The sequence below is a fragment of the Podarcis vaucheri genome (assembly GCF_965113315.1).
Source record: "Podarcis vaucheri genome assembly, chromosome: 14".
NCBI lineage: Eukaryota > Metazoa > Chordata > Lepidosauria > Squamata > Lacertidae > Podarcis > Podarcis vaucheri.
Window position 1 is genome coordinate 46,130,444 of NC_138752.1, and position 17,587 is coordinate 46,148,030.

Here is a 17,587-nt window from a genome sequence, read left to right on the forward strand (position 1 = left end):
TTATTATTATTATTATTATTCCCAATTTATTATCATTAGCTTTGGAGTCATAGCCGCTGCCAGCATCCGGCCGGCCAAAATGCTCCTGTACGACTAAGGGGGTGGTTGCAGTGTGGTGGATCCCAGCTGGTCTCATCCAGAAAGGTGATTCTGCTGTCCTTAGCGCTGCTGCATTGCTAAATGAATTCCTATGCCCTACAAATAACCCAGAGATGCATTTTAAATAAAAGCACACATTCTACTTGTGTAAAAGCACCAAGCAGGCCCCACAAATAACCCAGAGATGCATTTTAAATAAAAGGGCACATTCTACTCATGTAAAAACATGCTGATTCCTGGACCATCCACGGGCCGGATTTAGAAGGCAATTGGGCCGGATCCGGGCCCCGGGCCTTAGTTTGCCTACCCATGCTCTTGGGCTTGCCGATCGGAAGGTTGGTGGTTTGAATCCCTGCAACAGGGTGAGCTCCCGTTGCTCTGTCCCAGCTCCTGCCAACCTAGCAGTTCGAGAGCATGCCAGTGCAAGTAGATAAATAGGCACCACTCTGGCGGGAAGGTAAACAGTGTTCCTGTGCACTCTGGTTTCCATCACAGGGTTCCATTGAGCCAGAAGCGGTTGAGTCATGCTGGCCACATGACCTGGAAAACGGGCTGCACGCACACAGCTGGAGACTGCGCCTGCATGGAAGTTGCCTCTGCTCATCTCGTTTCACACCCCTCCTGGTTCTGGGAGACAGTGGTGCAGGAGAGGAAGGGGAGGCACCGCTCTGAAGCTCCCCCTGCCTCTGCCTCTTGCCTCCTGGCTAGTGCAGGCCCCCACAAATTACTCTCCTTCCCCCCGGTGCACACTCATCAGATGGGCATGGGATATAAATAAAATCATCCCCATCATCATCTGTGTCCTGCCAGTCCCTGACATTGCCCTTTGGCAGAATCAGGAACAGGGAATCTGCCTTATGCTGAGTTAGTTGGGCTGTTGGTCCATCTAACCCACCATTGTCAACACTGGCCAGCAGCAGCTCTTTCGTATTTCAGGCAGGGATCCTTTCTCAGCCGAACCCGGAGATGCCACTGGGAGTTGGACCTTGCAAGGCAGATTCACTACCACTGAACTGCGGACACATCCTTACACACAGAAGCAGCCTTACCTAGAATCAATGTTGGCCCACCTAGTCCTGTCAACTCTGACAGGAGTTCTGACTGTCTGACTGTCTGACTGTTCTGACTGTCAACTCTGACTGACAGCAGCTCTCCAGGGCCTCAGTTTTCCCCATGACTTGCTACTCATCCTTTTAACCAGAGATGCTGGGGATTGAGACCAGAACCTTCTGCATGAAGGCAAGTGCTCAGCACCAGCGAAGGGTCCCACTGGTATCCGCTGCTTTTCCCAAGTCAAAGTACTTGCCCCTTTAGCTCCAGCAGTGCCAGCTCTGGCAGGCAGCAGCTCACCTGGGCTCAGTAAGAGGTTTTTCCTCCACTACCTGCTACCTGAGTGTGGTGCAGTGGTTCAGAGTGGTGGACTCGTAATCTGGGGAACCGGGTTTGCTTCCCCGCTCCTCCACATGCAGCTGCTGGGTGACCTTGGGCTAGTCACACTTCTGTGAAGTCTCTCAGCCCCACTCGCCTCACAGAGTGTTTGTTGTAGGGGAGGAAGGGAAAGGAGAATGTTAGCCGCTTTGAGACTCCTTCGGATAGTGATAAAGCGGGATATCAAATCCAAACTCTTCTTCTTCTTCTTTACACAACAAACAACACAAGCAACACAAAGACCAGTATACTAGACAGGGCTGTAGTTCTTATTACATAATATACATGATTTAGTACAACAAAAACAAAATGTGTACACTTGTAAATTCTCTAATATATCTGAAAACAAATGAACACACGTCTGTCAATCTTTGAAAGTCCACAGAAGTATAATGATTCTATGGTTGGAACAAAGTAATAGATGACATCCTGTGGGCTAAGCGGTAAAACTCTGGTGCCGAAGTAGTAAGTGAATTATCCCGGATAATCTGACTTTTTCGCTGGAATCTTCTTCAGCACAACACAGAGATTAGGAAAATGCACAAGGAGCAGTGGTCATAAGGATATGTAACGACTAAAAAGTTTTACCGCTTATCCCACAGGGTAGCATCTATTACTTTCTTTCAACCATAGACTCATTATACAGTGGTACCTCAGGTTACATACGCTTCAGGTTACAGACTCCGCTAACCCAGAAATAGTACCTCAGGTTAAGAACTTTGCTTCAGGATGAGAACAGAAATCGTGCTCCGGCGGCGCGGCAGCAGCGGGAGGCCCCATTAGCTAAAGTAGTGCTTCAGGTTAAGAACAGTTTCAAGGTTAAGTATGGACCTCTGGAGCAAATTAAGTACTCAACCTGAGGTACCACTGTACTTCTACGGACTTTCAAAGATTGACAGACGTGTGTTCATTTGTTTTCAGATATATCAGAGAATTTACAAGTGTACACATTTTGTTTTTGTTGTACTAAATCATGTAATAAGAACTACAGTGCTGTCTAGTATACTGGTCTTTGTGTTGCTTGTGTTGTTTGTTGTGTTAAGTTTGCAACACAGGGGTTTGTTGTTCTGTATACCTGAGATGCTTTAAGCTGGAGATCCTGGGACTTTCTGGGGTTTTAACCCTAAGCTACGGACTTTTCCCTGCCCCATATATTGAGCTGCCTGATCCCGCTGACTCCCCTGACTGGCAGCATCTCTCCAAAAAGGACTCCCCCAGCCCTGTATGGATATGCCAAGGATTGAACCCAAGAACATCTCAAAGCAAGTGCTCTACCAATAACATTATGGGCATAGCCGGGGGGCAGTTGCACCCCTCAATCAAGTAAATAATAATAATAATAATCACCATCATCATCATCATCTAATTAAAAATAGAAATAATCAGAATATTTGAAAATGACATAGCAGGCCTAGTAAAATAGGCGGAAATCTTTTACCCTACCATGAAAAGGGCTCTGCCCCTCTCTCTTGCTCAGCAATGCACCCCTTGTACCTAGAGCCCTCATTTGTTCCCTTTCAGAGAGTAAACACCTGCCTAAGGTCCAGGATGACAGGGGATCGTCTCCATGGGCTATGCTTACTGAGTGTGCACAGAAAAAGTGCCTTGGGGAAAAGGAGGCATTTGAGAAGGAAGTGCTGGAAAGGTTTTCCGCAACCCCAGAAAACTTGTTTTAGTTTGGATTTTTTTTTAAGAAAACGAGATTTAAAGAAGTTGTGTCCTTCGTAATTTTGCAAAATATTACCGGATGAAAGGTACTCCCCAATGTTTATTAATTATTATTATTATTAAACTTCCTAGTTTCCAAATGACTGAAGATTTTGACATATATTTTTTTTCCTGAGCCCTTGGGGGTCAAGAGAAAGTAATTTGAAACAAAAGCTGTGGTGGAGATAGTTTGACAAGGACAGTTTGAGAAGGAAGTGCTGAAAAGGTGTTCAGCAAACCCAAGAAAACTTGTTCCAGTTTGGATTTTTTTAAGAAAACGAGATTTAAAGAACGTGTGCTCTTTGTCATTTTGCAAAATATAACCGCATGAAAGGTACTCCCCGTGTTTTTTATTATTATAATTTAACTTCCTAGTTTCCAAATGACTGAAGATTTTGACAGATACTTTTTCCCCCGAGCCCTTGGGGGTCAAAAGAAAGTAATTTGAAACAGCAACTGTGGTGGAGACATTTCATTCCAAATCTGCTGGGCGGAGCCAGACAGAGGATGGTGACAGGTGAGTGTCAAGATCCCAGGTCTTAGTTCTGAATTAAATGGAGAAAGTGGGAGCTGCCTTCTAGCAGATAAGGGCGTCGGTGCGTCAAGCCCCGTCTTACGCACACCGAAAGGCAGCTGCTCTCCGGGGCTCCAGACCGGGTGGGGGGCTCCCTATACCCAAGATTGCACCAAGGACCTATTCCGACCGAGAGCCGGGCTGCATCGCCCTGGGAGCCGACGGGACGCTCGAGAGCGCCTCTGCAAAGCCTGGAGGCTTTGCTTGCGCGCCTCCAGCCAAGGCGCTCAGCGCATCTGCCGGCACCCGAGGCGGGCATATGCCCAGGGGGCACCGGAGCCCGTCGGTTTTCCTGCCCACTCACCCGTCCGCAGCAGGAGCAGCAGGCACAGCAACAGCAGCGCCGGGCGTCGCCCCGCCGGGCCCATCAAGCAGCGATCTCGGAGAAGGCGTCGAGGCAGGTGGCTGGCGCGCTCCGCCGTGCGTCCCGTCGAGGCGCTGCTGCAGCTCCTGCTGGCCGCGAGCGACGTGGCTGGCACTGCCGCCTCCTCCCGCCGCCGGCTCGGCCTGGACCCATATCCTCTCCCCGCCCGCCCACAACCAGCCCTGCACGTGTCCGACGGGGCGGCCCGCGAGGCGGAGCCGGAGGGCGGCGGGAATGTCCCAAGTGGCTGGGCATTGTTATTCAAATGGGGTGTGTGCACAGCATCATGTAATCGATTACGCGAGCGGGGCTTACCTGCTCCCCCCCCCCAAATATTTTATTCAAGTTGGCACCCCGTCCAAGACACAGGACCATCCAACCTCTGCTTAAAAACCTCCATGGAGAACCCACCATCTTCTGAGGGAGACCCTTCTACTGCTGAACAGCTTATTGTCAGAAAGTTCTTCCTGATGTTTATATGGAATCTCCTTTCTTATAACTTGAAGCCATTGTTTCCAGTCCTACCCTCCAGAGCAGGATAAAGCAAACTTGCTCCCTCTTCCACGTGACAGCCCTTGAGATATTTGAAGATGGCTATTATGGGAGGGACACAAGTGGCGCTGTGGGTTAAACAACAGAGCCTAGGACTTGCCGATCAGAAGGTCGGCGGTTCGAATCCCCACGACGGGGTGAGCTCCCGTTGCTCAGTCCCTGCTCCTGCCAACCTAGCAGTTCGAAAGCACGTCAAAGTGCAAGTAGATAAATAGGTACCACTCTGGCGGGAAGGTAAACGGCGTTTCCGTGTGCTGCTCTGGTTCGCCAGAAGCGTCTTAGTCATGCTGGCCACATGACCCGGAAGCTGTACGCCGGCTCCCTCGGCCAGTAAAGCGAGATGACCGACCCCAGAGTCGGTCACGACTGGACCTAATGGTCAGGGGTCCTATCATCTCTCCTCTCTGTCTCCTCTTTCCCAGGCTAAACATACCCAGCTCCTTCAACCATTCCTCATACGGCTTGGTTTCCTCTGCGTCAGTTCCAGCTTGTCAACATCTTTCTTAAACTATGGTTCCCAGAGAAGTGGACACAGTATTCCAGGTGTGGTCCGACCAAGCCAGAATAGAGCGGTCCTCTTGTTCTTATTTCATCAAGCCATTCTACTGGTTGTACTTTAGCAAGACATTTGGACGCGTCCCATGATTTTGGCAAGTGAAACCGTAGGAGGTACACGCAACAGGCAGGGCTCCTAGTCTGGATGGCTGAGCGTAGACAACCTCCAGGGTCAAAGACCTTGAGGGTCCACAGAACTCAGTGGGTTTTGTTAGTTTATTTCACTCCCCCCCCAACAAAAATCTAAAGGCGCAGCTTCCCACTGCCCAATTCTGCATTCTACATCTTGCCCTCCAGATGTTGTCAGACTCCAGGTAAGACTGATGCTTGCAGTCCAGGAACACCTGGAGTGCCACAGAATCCCTCCCTCCTGGTGTAGGACAACTATGCTTCTCCTTTTTATTGTTTATCCCTCATTTACGATGATGTGTAAATGACTTTCAGGTTTGGTGGGTGTGCGTCAGTAAATGAGGCGAATTAAGACTAAGAGAGCTGAGTGGGGGTGCTCCTGTAATCTCACTGTACAGTGGTACCTCGGGTTAAGTACTTAATTTGTTCCGGAGGTCCGTTCTTAACCTGAAACTGTTCTTAACCTGAAGCACCACTTTAGCTAATGGGGCCTCCTACTGCCGCCGGAGCACGATTTCTGTTCTCATCCTGAAGAAAAGTTCTTAACCCGAGGTACTATTTCTGGGTTAGCGGAGTCTGTAACCTGAAGCGTATGTAACCCGAGGTGCCACTGTATACTAGTTCTACAAAAGGACAATAAAGTATTTCAATTTCAATATTTCAATTTATTCGTCTTCACTTCTCTCTCTCCTCCTTTTTTTCCTTCTCCCCATCCCCACCAAATGCAGGATTCTACCATCATCAATCAGACATGGGGGTGAGGGAGGGAGAGGCAGGTTGGTGAGTTCCGGCACCTCTTTTTCTAGAAAAATAGCACTGGGCATTGTCCCAGATTCCATCTCCAGCTAGGGCTGGGACAGGCTCCCTGCCTAACAGTAAGGAAGCATAGGCTACAGCTCTGGGGTTTACAGAGTTAGTAACAAAACACACTGGGAGGAAAAGGATGTCTGCTCTAGGGTTGCAAAGGGTTCTGTGGTCTGAATTAAAACACGAAAAGATGATGAAGACTAATGTTGAACTCTACTGAATCCAGACTCTCATGTAGACCTTTGGGGTGTGATGCTCCTGAGCTGCTGGGCTAAAGGGACGGCAAAGAAGTACTGGACACTTTTAGGTTATGGGATATTTTTTTCCCCCAAGAAGGGCAATTTGCCAAGTCTTGGAATCCCCATAGAGATCAGAGGTCTTCCGAAACTTGGAGATTGCAGCTCAGGCTGCTGTCCAGTCACCTGAGGATGACATAATCAGCTTCTGTTTGCATCATTAAATATATGCTGTGGCAGGCATGCAAATTAGGAAGATTAAAACCACTTTGTGAAAGCCACTACAGCAGTACCTCGGTTTAAGAACAGCCCTGTTTACGAACGATTCGGTTTATGAACTCCGCAAAACTGGAAATAGTGTCCCGGTTTGAGAACTTTGCCTTGGTCTAAGAATGGAATCCGAACGGTGGAAGGGCACCGGCGGCGGGAGCACTCGTTAGGGAAAGCGTGCCTCAGTTTAAGAACGGTTTCGGTTTAAGAATGGACTTCTGGAACGGATTAAGTTCATAAACCGAGGTACCAGTGTACTATGGTAAGGGGGGGGGGAGAGAGAGCTTTGGCTCTCCAGGTGTCGTTGAACTACAACTCCCATCATCCCTGGCCATTGGTCATGCTTGCTGGGTTTCACACCTCCAGTGGGTGGCATCCGTGGTGTCGCCTGCAATATGAATATCTTCAGCAGTGTGCTTTCAGACATACTAGAATAAGAAATACTTGAGGGAGAAAGTTTTGGAATAACACTAGGATATCAGCTCCGTGCAAGGCATGACGGACAGCAGCAACAGCTGGTAAAGATAGACATAATATTTTACAAGGAGAGGAAGAAGCCTGGAGAAGAGGAGGTTAAGGGGTGATATGATAGCCATGTTCAAATATATAAAAGGATGTCACATAGAGGAGGGAGAAAGGTTGTTTTCTGCTGCTCCAGAGAAGCGGACACGGAGCAATGGATCCAAACTACAAGAAAGAAGATTCCACCTAAACATTAGGAAGAACTTCCTGACAGTAAGAGCTGTTTGACAGTGGAATTTGCTGCCAAGGAGTGTGGTGGAGTCTCCTCCTTTGGAGGTCTTTAAGCAGGGGCTTGACAACCATATGTCAGGAGTGCTCTGATGGTGTTTCCTGCTTGGCAGGGGGTTGGACTCGATGGCCCTTGTGGTCTCTTCCAACTCTATGATTCTATGATTCTATGATTCTAAGAAACAACATGGACAGAATAAATGTCACAGAACAGGCAGAACAAGGATGTACGAGATCTTCACTTGTAGACTAATAAATCATTAAATGTGTCAATATAAATAGAAGTTATAAATGTTGCAGCTGTTGTATAAGGGATTGCTATTATGACTGGAATGTAATTGAAATCAAGATGATTTTGGAACGCAGAAATAAAGTCAATAATCAAACCATCAATTCTAGCACACGGGGGTAGTATGTGATTTCATACTTGAATGGTTGATGTTGGGAATTGTATTGTAATTTGGCATTGATATAATGAGGCTATTATTGGATTATTGTAATTGAAAACTAATAAAAATGATTATAGGGGAAAAATAATGCTCAAAAATCACCTACAGGACTACAGGCAGATTCAGAAAACAAATCACACTTTAAGTGAATGCCTGTGATGCTGTTTGATAAATGGGAGGATGCCTGAAAATCTTGATACCGATAGAAAAATGTGCAGCTTCTTTATGAGAACCCTGAATCAGGGAAAGCTATCTATGTATCATATTTTTGAAGGATAACGAGAGGAGCGCCTCTCAGGACGTAAACCAGACTTGGAAGGCTGTTCTCTTTAAAAATGTTTATTTCCCCTCACAGACTCACCAGGAGAACGCCCTAGAGAAGTCTCAGAAGATGGAGGCTCCGAGCCAGGGGAGCAGTGGTGGGACACAGAAGACAGATCAGATTGGTTGGATGCTAAACAAGCAACAGGCTTGAGTGAGAGAGAGGAAGAACAGGCAGAAAGCACTACAGACGTAAGACAGGCAGCTGAGGAGGAGGTGGGGGCTGAGGCTGTAGCAGATTCACAGGAGCCTTCCAGTCCTCCCTTGTCTCCAAGGGCATGGAGGGCTTTGCAGGGCTTTGCATGAAGCAGAGCAAAGAGCGCAGAGGGCACAGGGGACCCCTTCCCAACCAAGTTTAAGAATGCTGAGAAAACAGCCGGACAGGGAGGAGACTTGGGGGGAAGTGGGAGGCCCAGATCGTCAGTTCTGACAGCTGCTTTACCGGGTCCAGTCTTGCTTTGTTTGTATTCTGTTTCCGTGAATAAAGAATCAACTTTACTGCTCGTTTCTGAGTCTCCGTGCTGACCTGTAGCTGAACCAGCCCTGACATCAAGTTTGCCTTCCAAGGTTGTAAAGGCAGGGACAGGGCGGGGAGTTTCTAATCCTATAAAGCATACAGCAATAGCAGCCTGAAGGATTTATTTCCAGTTAAGGCCAGTGTCCTTCACTCAACAACCCGCAGTCGTAGAGACAGGGTGTGTGCCTAATACTCCCATCAAGGGGCAGAGGGGATAAGTTTGGAGTCTTGATCCCCCTCCTGTGCAACAGGGGTAGCAAACTGCTGGTCTTCTGGATGTTGCTGGACTACAAATCCCATCATCCTTGACTGTGGCTGGAGCTGATGGGAACTGGAGTCTGGCAACTTTTGGAGAGTTGCAGATCCTCCACCTTACCCCGCTTCACTGCACAGCATTGCCAAAACACCTGTGAGAGTCTATTGACACTCCCATTTCACAGATGAGGAAATGGAGCACCAAAAAGAGCGGAAAACCCGTGGATGAGCGGGGGATTTGAACCCAGGCCCAGTGCTCCGCCCACTGGGCTATATGAGCAGCAGCAAAGACACCGAAACTTTCTCCAGGTTTTCACCACGTAGGTATTTATCCAGAGTTTCCACAGGCGGCAGCCTAAGCAGCCACATAATTACAGCTTTGGGCAAACAGGACTTGTACCTTGCTTTGTAAAGATACCGGACTCTGCATCCCTTGCATAAGAGGGATGCTAATGGGCACTCTAATGTATACGTAAAGAGAGTTTTGGCCATCAGCTGCTTCAAAGCATTTATACCTGTATCCTCATTCCCGGGTCCCACTGCTGCTATTTCCTCCCCACCCTTAACATTTATTAATATTTATTCAGATCAAGAGTAGAGTAGCTTGATTATTTTCATTTCCAGGTGACCTATTTGTCGAGCATTCACAGGAACACAGGAAGTTGCCGTACTTTAGGCCACTGTGCATCCAGCTCAGTGTTGTTGTTGTTGTTGTCATCATACCACCCTTCATCCACAGATCTCAGGGCAGTTCACAACATAAAAATACAATATAAAACCACAACATACATGATAAAACAAGAACAACCAACCAACAAACACCTCCCTCCTCCCACAATCACTGTTAAAAGAGGTACAGTGGTACCTCGGGTTAAGAACTTAATTAGTTCCAGAGGTCCGTTCTTAACCTGAAACTGTTCTTAACCTGAAGCATCACTTTAGCTAATGGGGCCTCCTGCTGCTGCCGCAGCATGATTTCTGTTCTCCTCCTGAAGCAAAGTTCTTAACCCAAGGTACTATTTCTGGGTTAGCGGAGTCTGTAACCTGAAGCGTATGTAACCAGAGGTACCACTGTATAAGATGTTATTGGCCAAAGGCCTGAGGAACCCTACACTGAAGGCTCCACAGGGCTGAATAGGACACCCCAAGCATCACCCTCTGGAAATGTCCATCCAAGTACGACTGGAACAACCGCAAAGCAGTGCCACCCGCCACCCCTAACTCAAGATAGCCACTAGTGACTGCCAGCCCATCTCCAGCGTTTCTGACAAGTGTATCTTCCAGCCCCATCCGGAAACAGCAGGGGTCAAACCTGGGACATTCTGTGTGCAAAGCAGGTGCTTTGCTCCTGAGCTACAGCGCCTCCAAATCTGTTCTGCACAAAGTTTCGAGGAAGGTGATACAACTGAGCATTCATTCTGCCTTGTTTGCGGGGAGGTTATGCAAAGTCGCACCCAGGACTATTCCACACTTTTCAGTACGTTTTGTTCTGGGAGCGGCTTTTGCACAAGATGGCTACATTCACGTTAATTGTGCAAGCAGAATTTGATGATACACGTGCCTGAATCCCACCCCTAAAATAGGCAATGTCCTAAGGTAAGGTTACCAGGTGTCTCCGTTTCCCCGGATTTAAAAATCAGTCCCCATACAAAATCCATTGAAGTTGAAAAGCGTTCCCGGATTCATTGAAAAAAATCTGGTAACCTTACCCTAAGGGATCATGGGCACTGTGGCAAATCTCCAGGACAGGGGAGACCAGCCACTCACACAAGACCTGCCACATTCTCAATCTTGCATTGAGCACATTCTGACAGCTGTGGTTGAGACGTCACACGAAAGCATCAGCCACGGCCGCCGTGCGCTGGGTGCTGCCCTCTCTCCTTCCTGTAGGGACACAGCATGATGCAAGTGCCTCTGTGTGCGTTTAGGCAGAGGCCCCGAGGGACTTGGCTGCCGGCCAGAGCAATCGTCAGCTGGAACCTGAGGTTGTTTTGCTAACGCTTCTTTCTTGCTCGGGTGTCCTGGTTAGGAATGTGGTGCCTGGTTGCCAAAATCTGGGGCATAAACGCAATGTGGAGAGGTCATGCAAGTGCCAGCGTAGAAATGCACCTTGCACCGGAATGCTGCCAAAGCTGATGTGGGAGGAACCCTGAGTTGCGATGCGCAGGCGCGGCTTCCGATTGTTTGGGGGAAACCCTGGAAAGATGGGGACTTAGGCATCTGTGGGGAGGCAGGGACCTTCTCTCTCTGCAAGTGCTTCAAGACTGAATGGGGCAAGACTGAACAGGGATGAGTTGCTGTGCTCATTAGGCCTGACACTCCGTGTTTTTGTTAATAAAGAGGCAACTTCAACTTGCGCAGTGTGATTTACTGCAGGCTCACCTCTGGTACACATAAAGATCTCTCAATTCTTCACCAAGGCTAGCAAGAGTCATGGTCCCATTTCGAGGGAGGACACATCCCAAAGCACCCAAGAGGAGTGTAGAGGGAGGCTGCTGAAGAAGCAGCCCCAGAAGCAGTGGTGGGGCCTAGAGGAAGCATAGCCACATTTAAGGCTTGGGTTTGAGCCCTGGAATTGCGATTCCCTATCTCTGATCTAACCCTCCCTTCTGCTGACACAATTCCCTAGTTTGATGCTGCAATCCTGCACTCCCTAAACAGACAGCGGGCACTACTGAAATCAGTGGGACACAATGGAGAGTAAACACAGTGAGGAATCTGCGTCATTAAAACTTTATCTTGAAAATCTGTAAGAAGGTGTTAATGGGGGCTGAAACTCATTTGAATTAATTTCGAGTAGAAAGACAGGGCGGTCAAAAGATCTAGCGCACCATTTCTGAGCTGTCATGCTATTCTTCTTAGCCAAACCACAGGAGTTTTATGAACAGACACAAACTTGTGGATACGTACATAAATGTTCATATGGCTAGAACTAGTGTTTTGAAAATGGAACATCCAGCTTTCCCTGGTTTAAATAGGGCATGTAAACATCACAGCAGGCACTGTCTTAGAAGCAGTGTTCCCTTCCTAAGTGTAATAAAATGGAGGCTTATTGATTTACTTATGCTGAGAGACAGTCTTTCTTCCATCGTGGAACCCAAGGAAGCACATATGCCATTCCCTGATGGTCAGCTATCCAGGCACTGACCAAACACAGACCTGCTTAGCTTCAGCATCATTGTGGATTCATATACTTCTCAACCATATGCTACAATGCCTCTTAGGGGTTTTTTTGTTTGTAATTATAAGTACTTTAAAAAAAACCTGCAGAGGGCAAGCCCCCTCTTGGTTACATAAAAAAATTGATTACCCAGGAAACTGGTGATGCCTCTTCACTTGATTGGAAAGGCTTTTAATCAATTAACCTAAATGATTTAATCAATTGAAGGGTTGCAGCCTTACACCTTTCACTTCAGAACATTACAAGCAATAGGAGAAGTGAGTCATAGCTCAGTTGGTTGAAGTGTGGTGCTAATAACACCAAGGTTGCAGGTTTGATCCCCATAAGGGGCAGCTGCATATTGCATATTGCAGGGGTTTGGCCTAGATGATATTCAGGGTACCTTCCAAGTCTATGATTCTACAGTGAAACCCTGTGCAAGTCAATGGAGAAGTACTGGTAACTCCCAGCTAAAGTGTGCCTTGGACCGCAGCCTTAAAAGGTTTTAGTTCAGGAGTATCTAATCTGGCCACATGACCCAGAAGCTGTATGCGGACAAACGCCGGCTCCCTCGGCCAGTAAAGTGAGATGAGTGCCGCAACCCCAGAGTCGTCCATGACTGGCCTTAACGGTCAGGGGTCGCTTTACCTTTATCTCATCTGTAACGTTCCAGATGTGAGACTCTTGACTCTCACCAGTCCCAGCCAGCACGGTCAATAGGCTTTGTACACACCATACATTTAAATCACCCCCTGCCACACATACAAAGAATTCTGGGAACTGTAGCTCACCCACCACAGAGCTACAACTCCCAGCACCCTTCCTTATTTAGGCACTTGCATAACCACACAGCGAGGCATTGTACGTCATACAAAATTATAGTTAAGAGGAAGAAGAACATCGGTAAATACTAGTTGGTTAAAAACAAACAAAACCACATCACCAAAGCCTGTCAGAATAGGATTGTTTTTAGGAGGCGTCTAAAAGAAGGCAAGGATGATTCCTGCTGAACCTCAACTGGCAGGGAGTTCCACAGGGCAGGGCCTACCGAACCACAAGCTCCTTCTCCAATAAAGGCTGACCAGACCTTGGGGTTGTGGAGAACCACCAGAAGTGCCCCATCATCATAGCTGTTAATGTTTCCCTTTTTTAAAACATTTGCCCATCAGAGGATCTCAAGGATCAAGGTGAAGCATAAGGGATCAGAGGCTCCTTAAGGTACCCTAAACAAACTACAGTTCCCAGGATTCTTTTGGGGGGCAGGAGGGGTTCAAATGCTTTAAATGTATGATGTGTGCAGAGCCACAGTCAAGGCTGATGAGCTTTGTGGTTTTGCAAAATCAGGAGGAAGACGACAGGTGTGTTTCTCGCCCCCCCCCCCGCCTGTGCTCTAGATGGCCTTTTGTTTATATTTACATTCATGTATGTCGCATGTATGAGGGACATGGGTGGCGCTGTGGGTTAAACCACAGAGCCTAGGACTTGCCAATCAGAAGGTTGGCGGTTCGAATCCCCACAATGGGGTGAGCTCCCGTTGCTCGGTCCCAGCTCCTGCCAACCTAGCAGTTCGAAAGCACGTCAAAGTGCAAGTAGATAAATAGGTACCGCTCCGGCAGGAAGCTAAACGGCATTTATGTGTGCTGCTCTGGTTCACCAGAAGCAGCTTAGTCCTGCTGGCCACATGACCCGGAAACTGTACGCTGGCTCCCTTGGCCAATAAAGCGAGATGAGCGCCGCAACCACAGAGTTGGCCATGACTGGACCTAATGGTCAGGGGTCCATGTCGCATGTATAAGTTCAGGAGACTTGCTACTTCTTGCAATTCTCTCATTTCAAAATATAGCTAATTTCATTATCATAGCCACATACCTGTCCTTGGTTAATAATGCACTCCGAGCCGCTAAGGTATTCCCCTTGGTGTTTTTGCAATTCCATCTATCTGGATATTATCAAAGATATGTGTCATCATTTCTGACTATACGTAACTTCTCGCTCTGAGCATAATTACTGAATGAATATCTGTCTGGATTGGCTGAGTGGGGACAAACCTATAATTTGGCATAGTCTTAAGCCTTTCACAATTAACCAGGAGATCTCAATAAGGAAGACAGCCTCGTTGCTGAATTCGACCATTCCTACTTCACTGCAAGCTTTCTGACATGCAGGAGATTCTCTTTGAAGCAGGGTTTTCCACACTGACACCGTTCACCGGCTGCAGAATCCTCTGGGCATCTCCCATGGAATCCTTGTGTGCTGCAAAGGATTCTGGGACATGCTCGGTCTGAACGTAGCACTGGTCAGACCTGCTTTGCATCATGTGACCGTTTGCCCTGGAACACACTCAGTGCTCCTCCACAATGTTGAAAACTGCAGCCAACCTTTGCCTTGGTGAATTATTTGACTCTCATCAGCTCCAGTCAACATAATCAATAGGCTGCTCCATACATTTAAAGCACTCCCCACCTGCCAGAAACAGAATCCTGGGGTCTGTACTTTAACCGCCACTGCCACCCCCCACTTCCTAGCCCTGACCTGGTAGCAGATACTGTACAGAGAGAATGAACCAGACACACAATCTGTTGCGTGTGACACACCTGCTGAAAAATGATGGGCAATGTCAGAGGAGTGGGAGTCAGCCCCCCCAAATATTTATGCTAAAAGGTCTGGACTGTAAAATGAAAACATATTATGCAATCCCTGAGGTCCCAGGAGCTGGGGTGTGGCTTAGGCGGCCAGAGGATATAGGATCTCTCTCCTCAGCCTTCCGCTTGCCAGAAACAAAACAAGATGTTTAGGCAAGTTTTTAATATTTAATGCTGTATTGTTTTTAAGTCTCGATTGGGAGCCGCCCAGAGTGGCTGGGGAAACTCAGCCAGATGGGCGGGGTATAAATTATTATTATTATTATTATTATTATTATTATTATTATTATTATTATCTCTTTCCTGATTTTCACCTCCCTCTCCTCCTTTCTGTGTTTTATCTTGCATAACTTGAACTTGGCTTTGTTTGGACTGAGTTGCACCTGCAACCTTGCCCTTGTTTGTCACTGTTTTGCTAAGATGCACTGTTTTGCTAAGGGCACCCACAGGACACTTTCAGAGAAGCTGGTCTGCCACTACTGGTCTTCACACTGATAAGCCCTTGATAAGCTTCTCAGTCTCTTTCCTTTATTTGTGCTTCTTGCAGCAAGCAAGGAAGGAGCCATGCAACTATGGCTCCCAACTTCAAGAAAAGCCAAGCGATTTGAATCTCTCCAAAATGGAGATTCTGAAGCCTACATCTTTGCTAACCCAAAGATTGCATGATAGCCTTGTAAGGAAACCAATTTTTTCTTTTTTAAAAGTTGCTTGGAACCCTTTTCATCTTTGCTTTACTGTCAGCAGATGGAGACACTGTGAGTAAAATATTCACCTATGATTTATTCTAGCCTAAATATTTTCATGGGAACATTTGTTTAAAGGTGGATGAGGGCAGGTGTAAATCGAACCGAGTTTTGATGTGCTTGGAGCCATCACCACTGTGCTAACTCTGCTATGAGAGAGTAAGAAATCTCTCTTCCAAACATCTCTCTCCAACACTTAACCACTATCAGGTGACACATTTACACCATGAAGTAGACACTTATCCGGTAAAATGGCAGCACATGTGAAACTTGGGACTGGGAGATCTTACAAGTTTATTTGTGGGGGGTTTTTAAATGTCTATGCTGTCGTTTCTCTCACTAGGGAACCAAAAGCAGCAAATACCACTGAAATACAAAACTATCAAAAGAATATCAAAATGCAACACTGAAATAAGGCAATCAGCAGTTGGAACAAAAAAGGCAAAAAAAAAAAAAAAAAGAAGTCTTTCTTCAGCTTCCCCCAAAGGACACTTAAAGAGCAAAGTCTTCCACCAGGAGCCAGAAGGCATACAGAGCTCCAAACAGTGCAAATTCCAGTTGATACCGCAACCAAAAAGTCCCTGCTCCATCTAGTCAAACCTCAGTGGGTTGGGAAACCCAGAGTAGAGCCTCAGACACTGGTGCGTACAACAGGTCACACCTGGGAGAAGGTGGCCCATAGAGGTTAGAATTGATATCAACAACTATAAAAAAGTGGCATATTATCTGTGTAGTCCTGCTTAAGTTTCAGGGAGTACGGTATGTTGAAGTCAAGCACTCTGTGAAGAAGCAGCGGTACTTCCTGGCAATGTTAATTGCTCCTGTGCAACTATTATAAACCTATGTTTTACTGCAGGTTAATTGCTGCGGCTTTAGGGACAGCCATAAAGCATACAGGAAGGAATGCAACGGACAGGCGAGTCTGCCTCACTTGAACTGGACCCTAGGGGTTCATTATCTGTTATATCCACAGCAGCCGAATCAGCTGCCTCTTTCCAGCTGCCTCAACACAGGGTCACAGCTCCCTGTGAAGTTCTCCTCCACAAGCCCCAATGAAAGAACTGGGAGTGTGCCCCCAGAGAGGTCAGGTCTGTCTGTCTCAAGCCCTTCAGGGCACCCAAAATCTGGGCTGTGTCTGATGATCACACGCAGCCCTGTGGCCACATTTGTTTAGATGTGAACCTGCATTCTGCACAACTCCTGCTACTTCCTCTGGGACTCATGAAGGAGAAGACTGCATTGCAGATCCAGCTCCCAGACTCTTAGGTTTTCACCCGCTCCATACATTTCAATGCAGAATAACATGCTCTGCTTAAATAAAATAAAATGCTATGTTGGTTGCAGTTCTTAAACGGGCAACTGTTTGCTTCTGAAATTATAAAGGCACAAACCTCTGTCACTGAAGAACACTCTCTTTTTTCGGTTCTATGGATTGCATAAATTAATTCCTCTACTACCGACTGCCTGAAGTTAGGTGGAAAGATAGTTAAAACTGACTGAAGGGGCTTTTCGGTGATGGGACGTTGCTGTGAAAGAGGCTCTTCTTCCAGATTAAGGCTGCAAATGCACAATACATTTAAAGCATACAGCTTTCCCCAAAGAATCCTGAGGGAACTGTCATTTGTTAAGGGTACTGGGAACTGCAGCTCTGTAGGGGATAAACTACAGTTCCCAGGATTCTGTTTGTGGAGGGGGAGGGGAATATGTTTTAAATATATGGTGCATATGCAGACCATATCAAACCAGCAGATACCAGAAAGCATTCATTTACTTACCTAGGAAAGCTACTTTCAAGTGTCAAGATGTAGTTAAGAAACCCCTTTTCCCCTGCACAGAGAAGAGCAGACATGTTTAGCTGCAGAATTCCATGCACAGTATAGTGTGGGTTTGGGCTGTCTTGCAGTAAGGGAGACAAAGAGGGTTTGTAAGAAAGAGAAGCTGTGCTCCTGTGGCCCAGGAGACGGGGGAACCCCTTCTCTCTGAACGGAAAGAAATGGAAAGAGAGCCAGACCATCAGAGGACACAACCA

The 17,587-nt window shown here is 47.1% G+C and overlaps 1 protein-coding gene across 1 annotated transcript in view; it reads right to left on the reverse strand.

The window, feature by feature from the left end:
- The window catches only part of PLA2G10 (phospholipase A2 group X), a 17,582-nt gene extending 13,297 nt beyond the window's left edge, over positions 1 to 4,285 (reverse strand). The window contains exon 1 of the mRNA XM_082199956.1: positions 4,113 to 4,285. Within this exon, the coding sequence (XP_082056082.1) occupies positions 4,113 to 4,176 (64 nt within the window). The 5' untranslated portion in view covers positions 4,177 to 4,285. The remainder of the gene's footprint in view (positions 1 to 4,112) is intronic.
- Between the last annotated feature and the right edge of the window lie 13,302 nt (positions 4,286 to 17,587).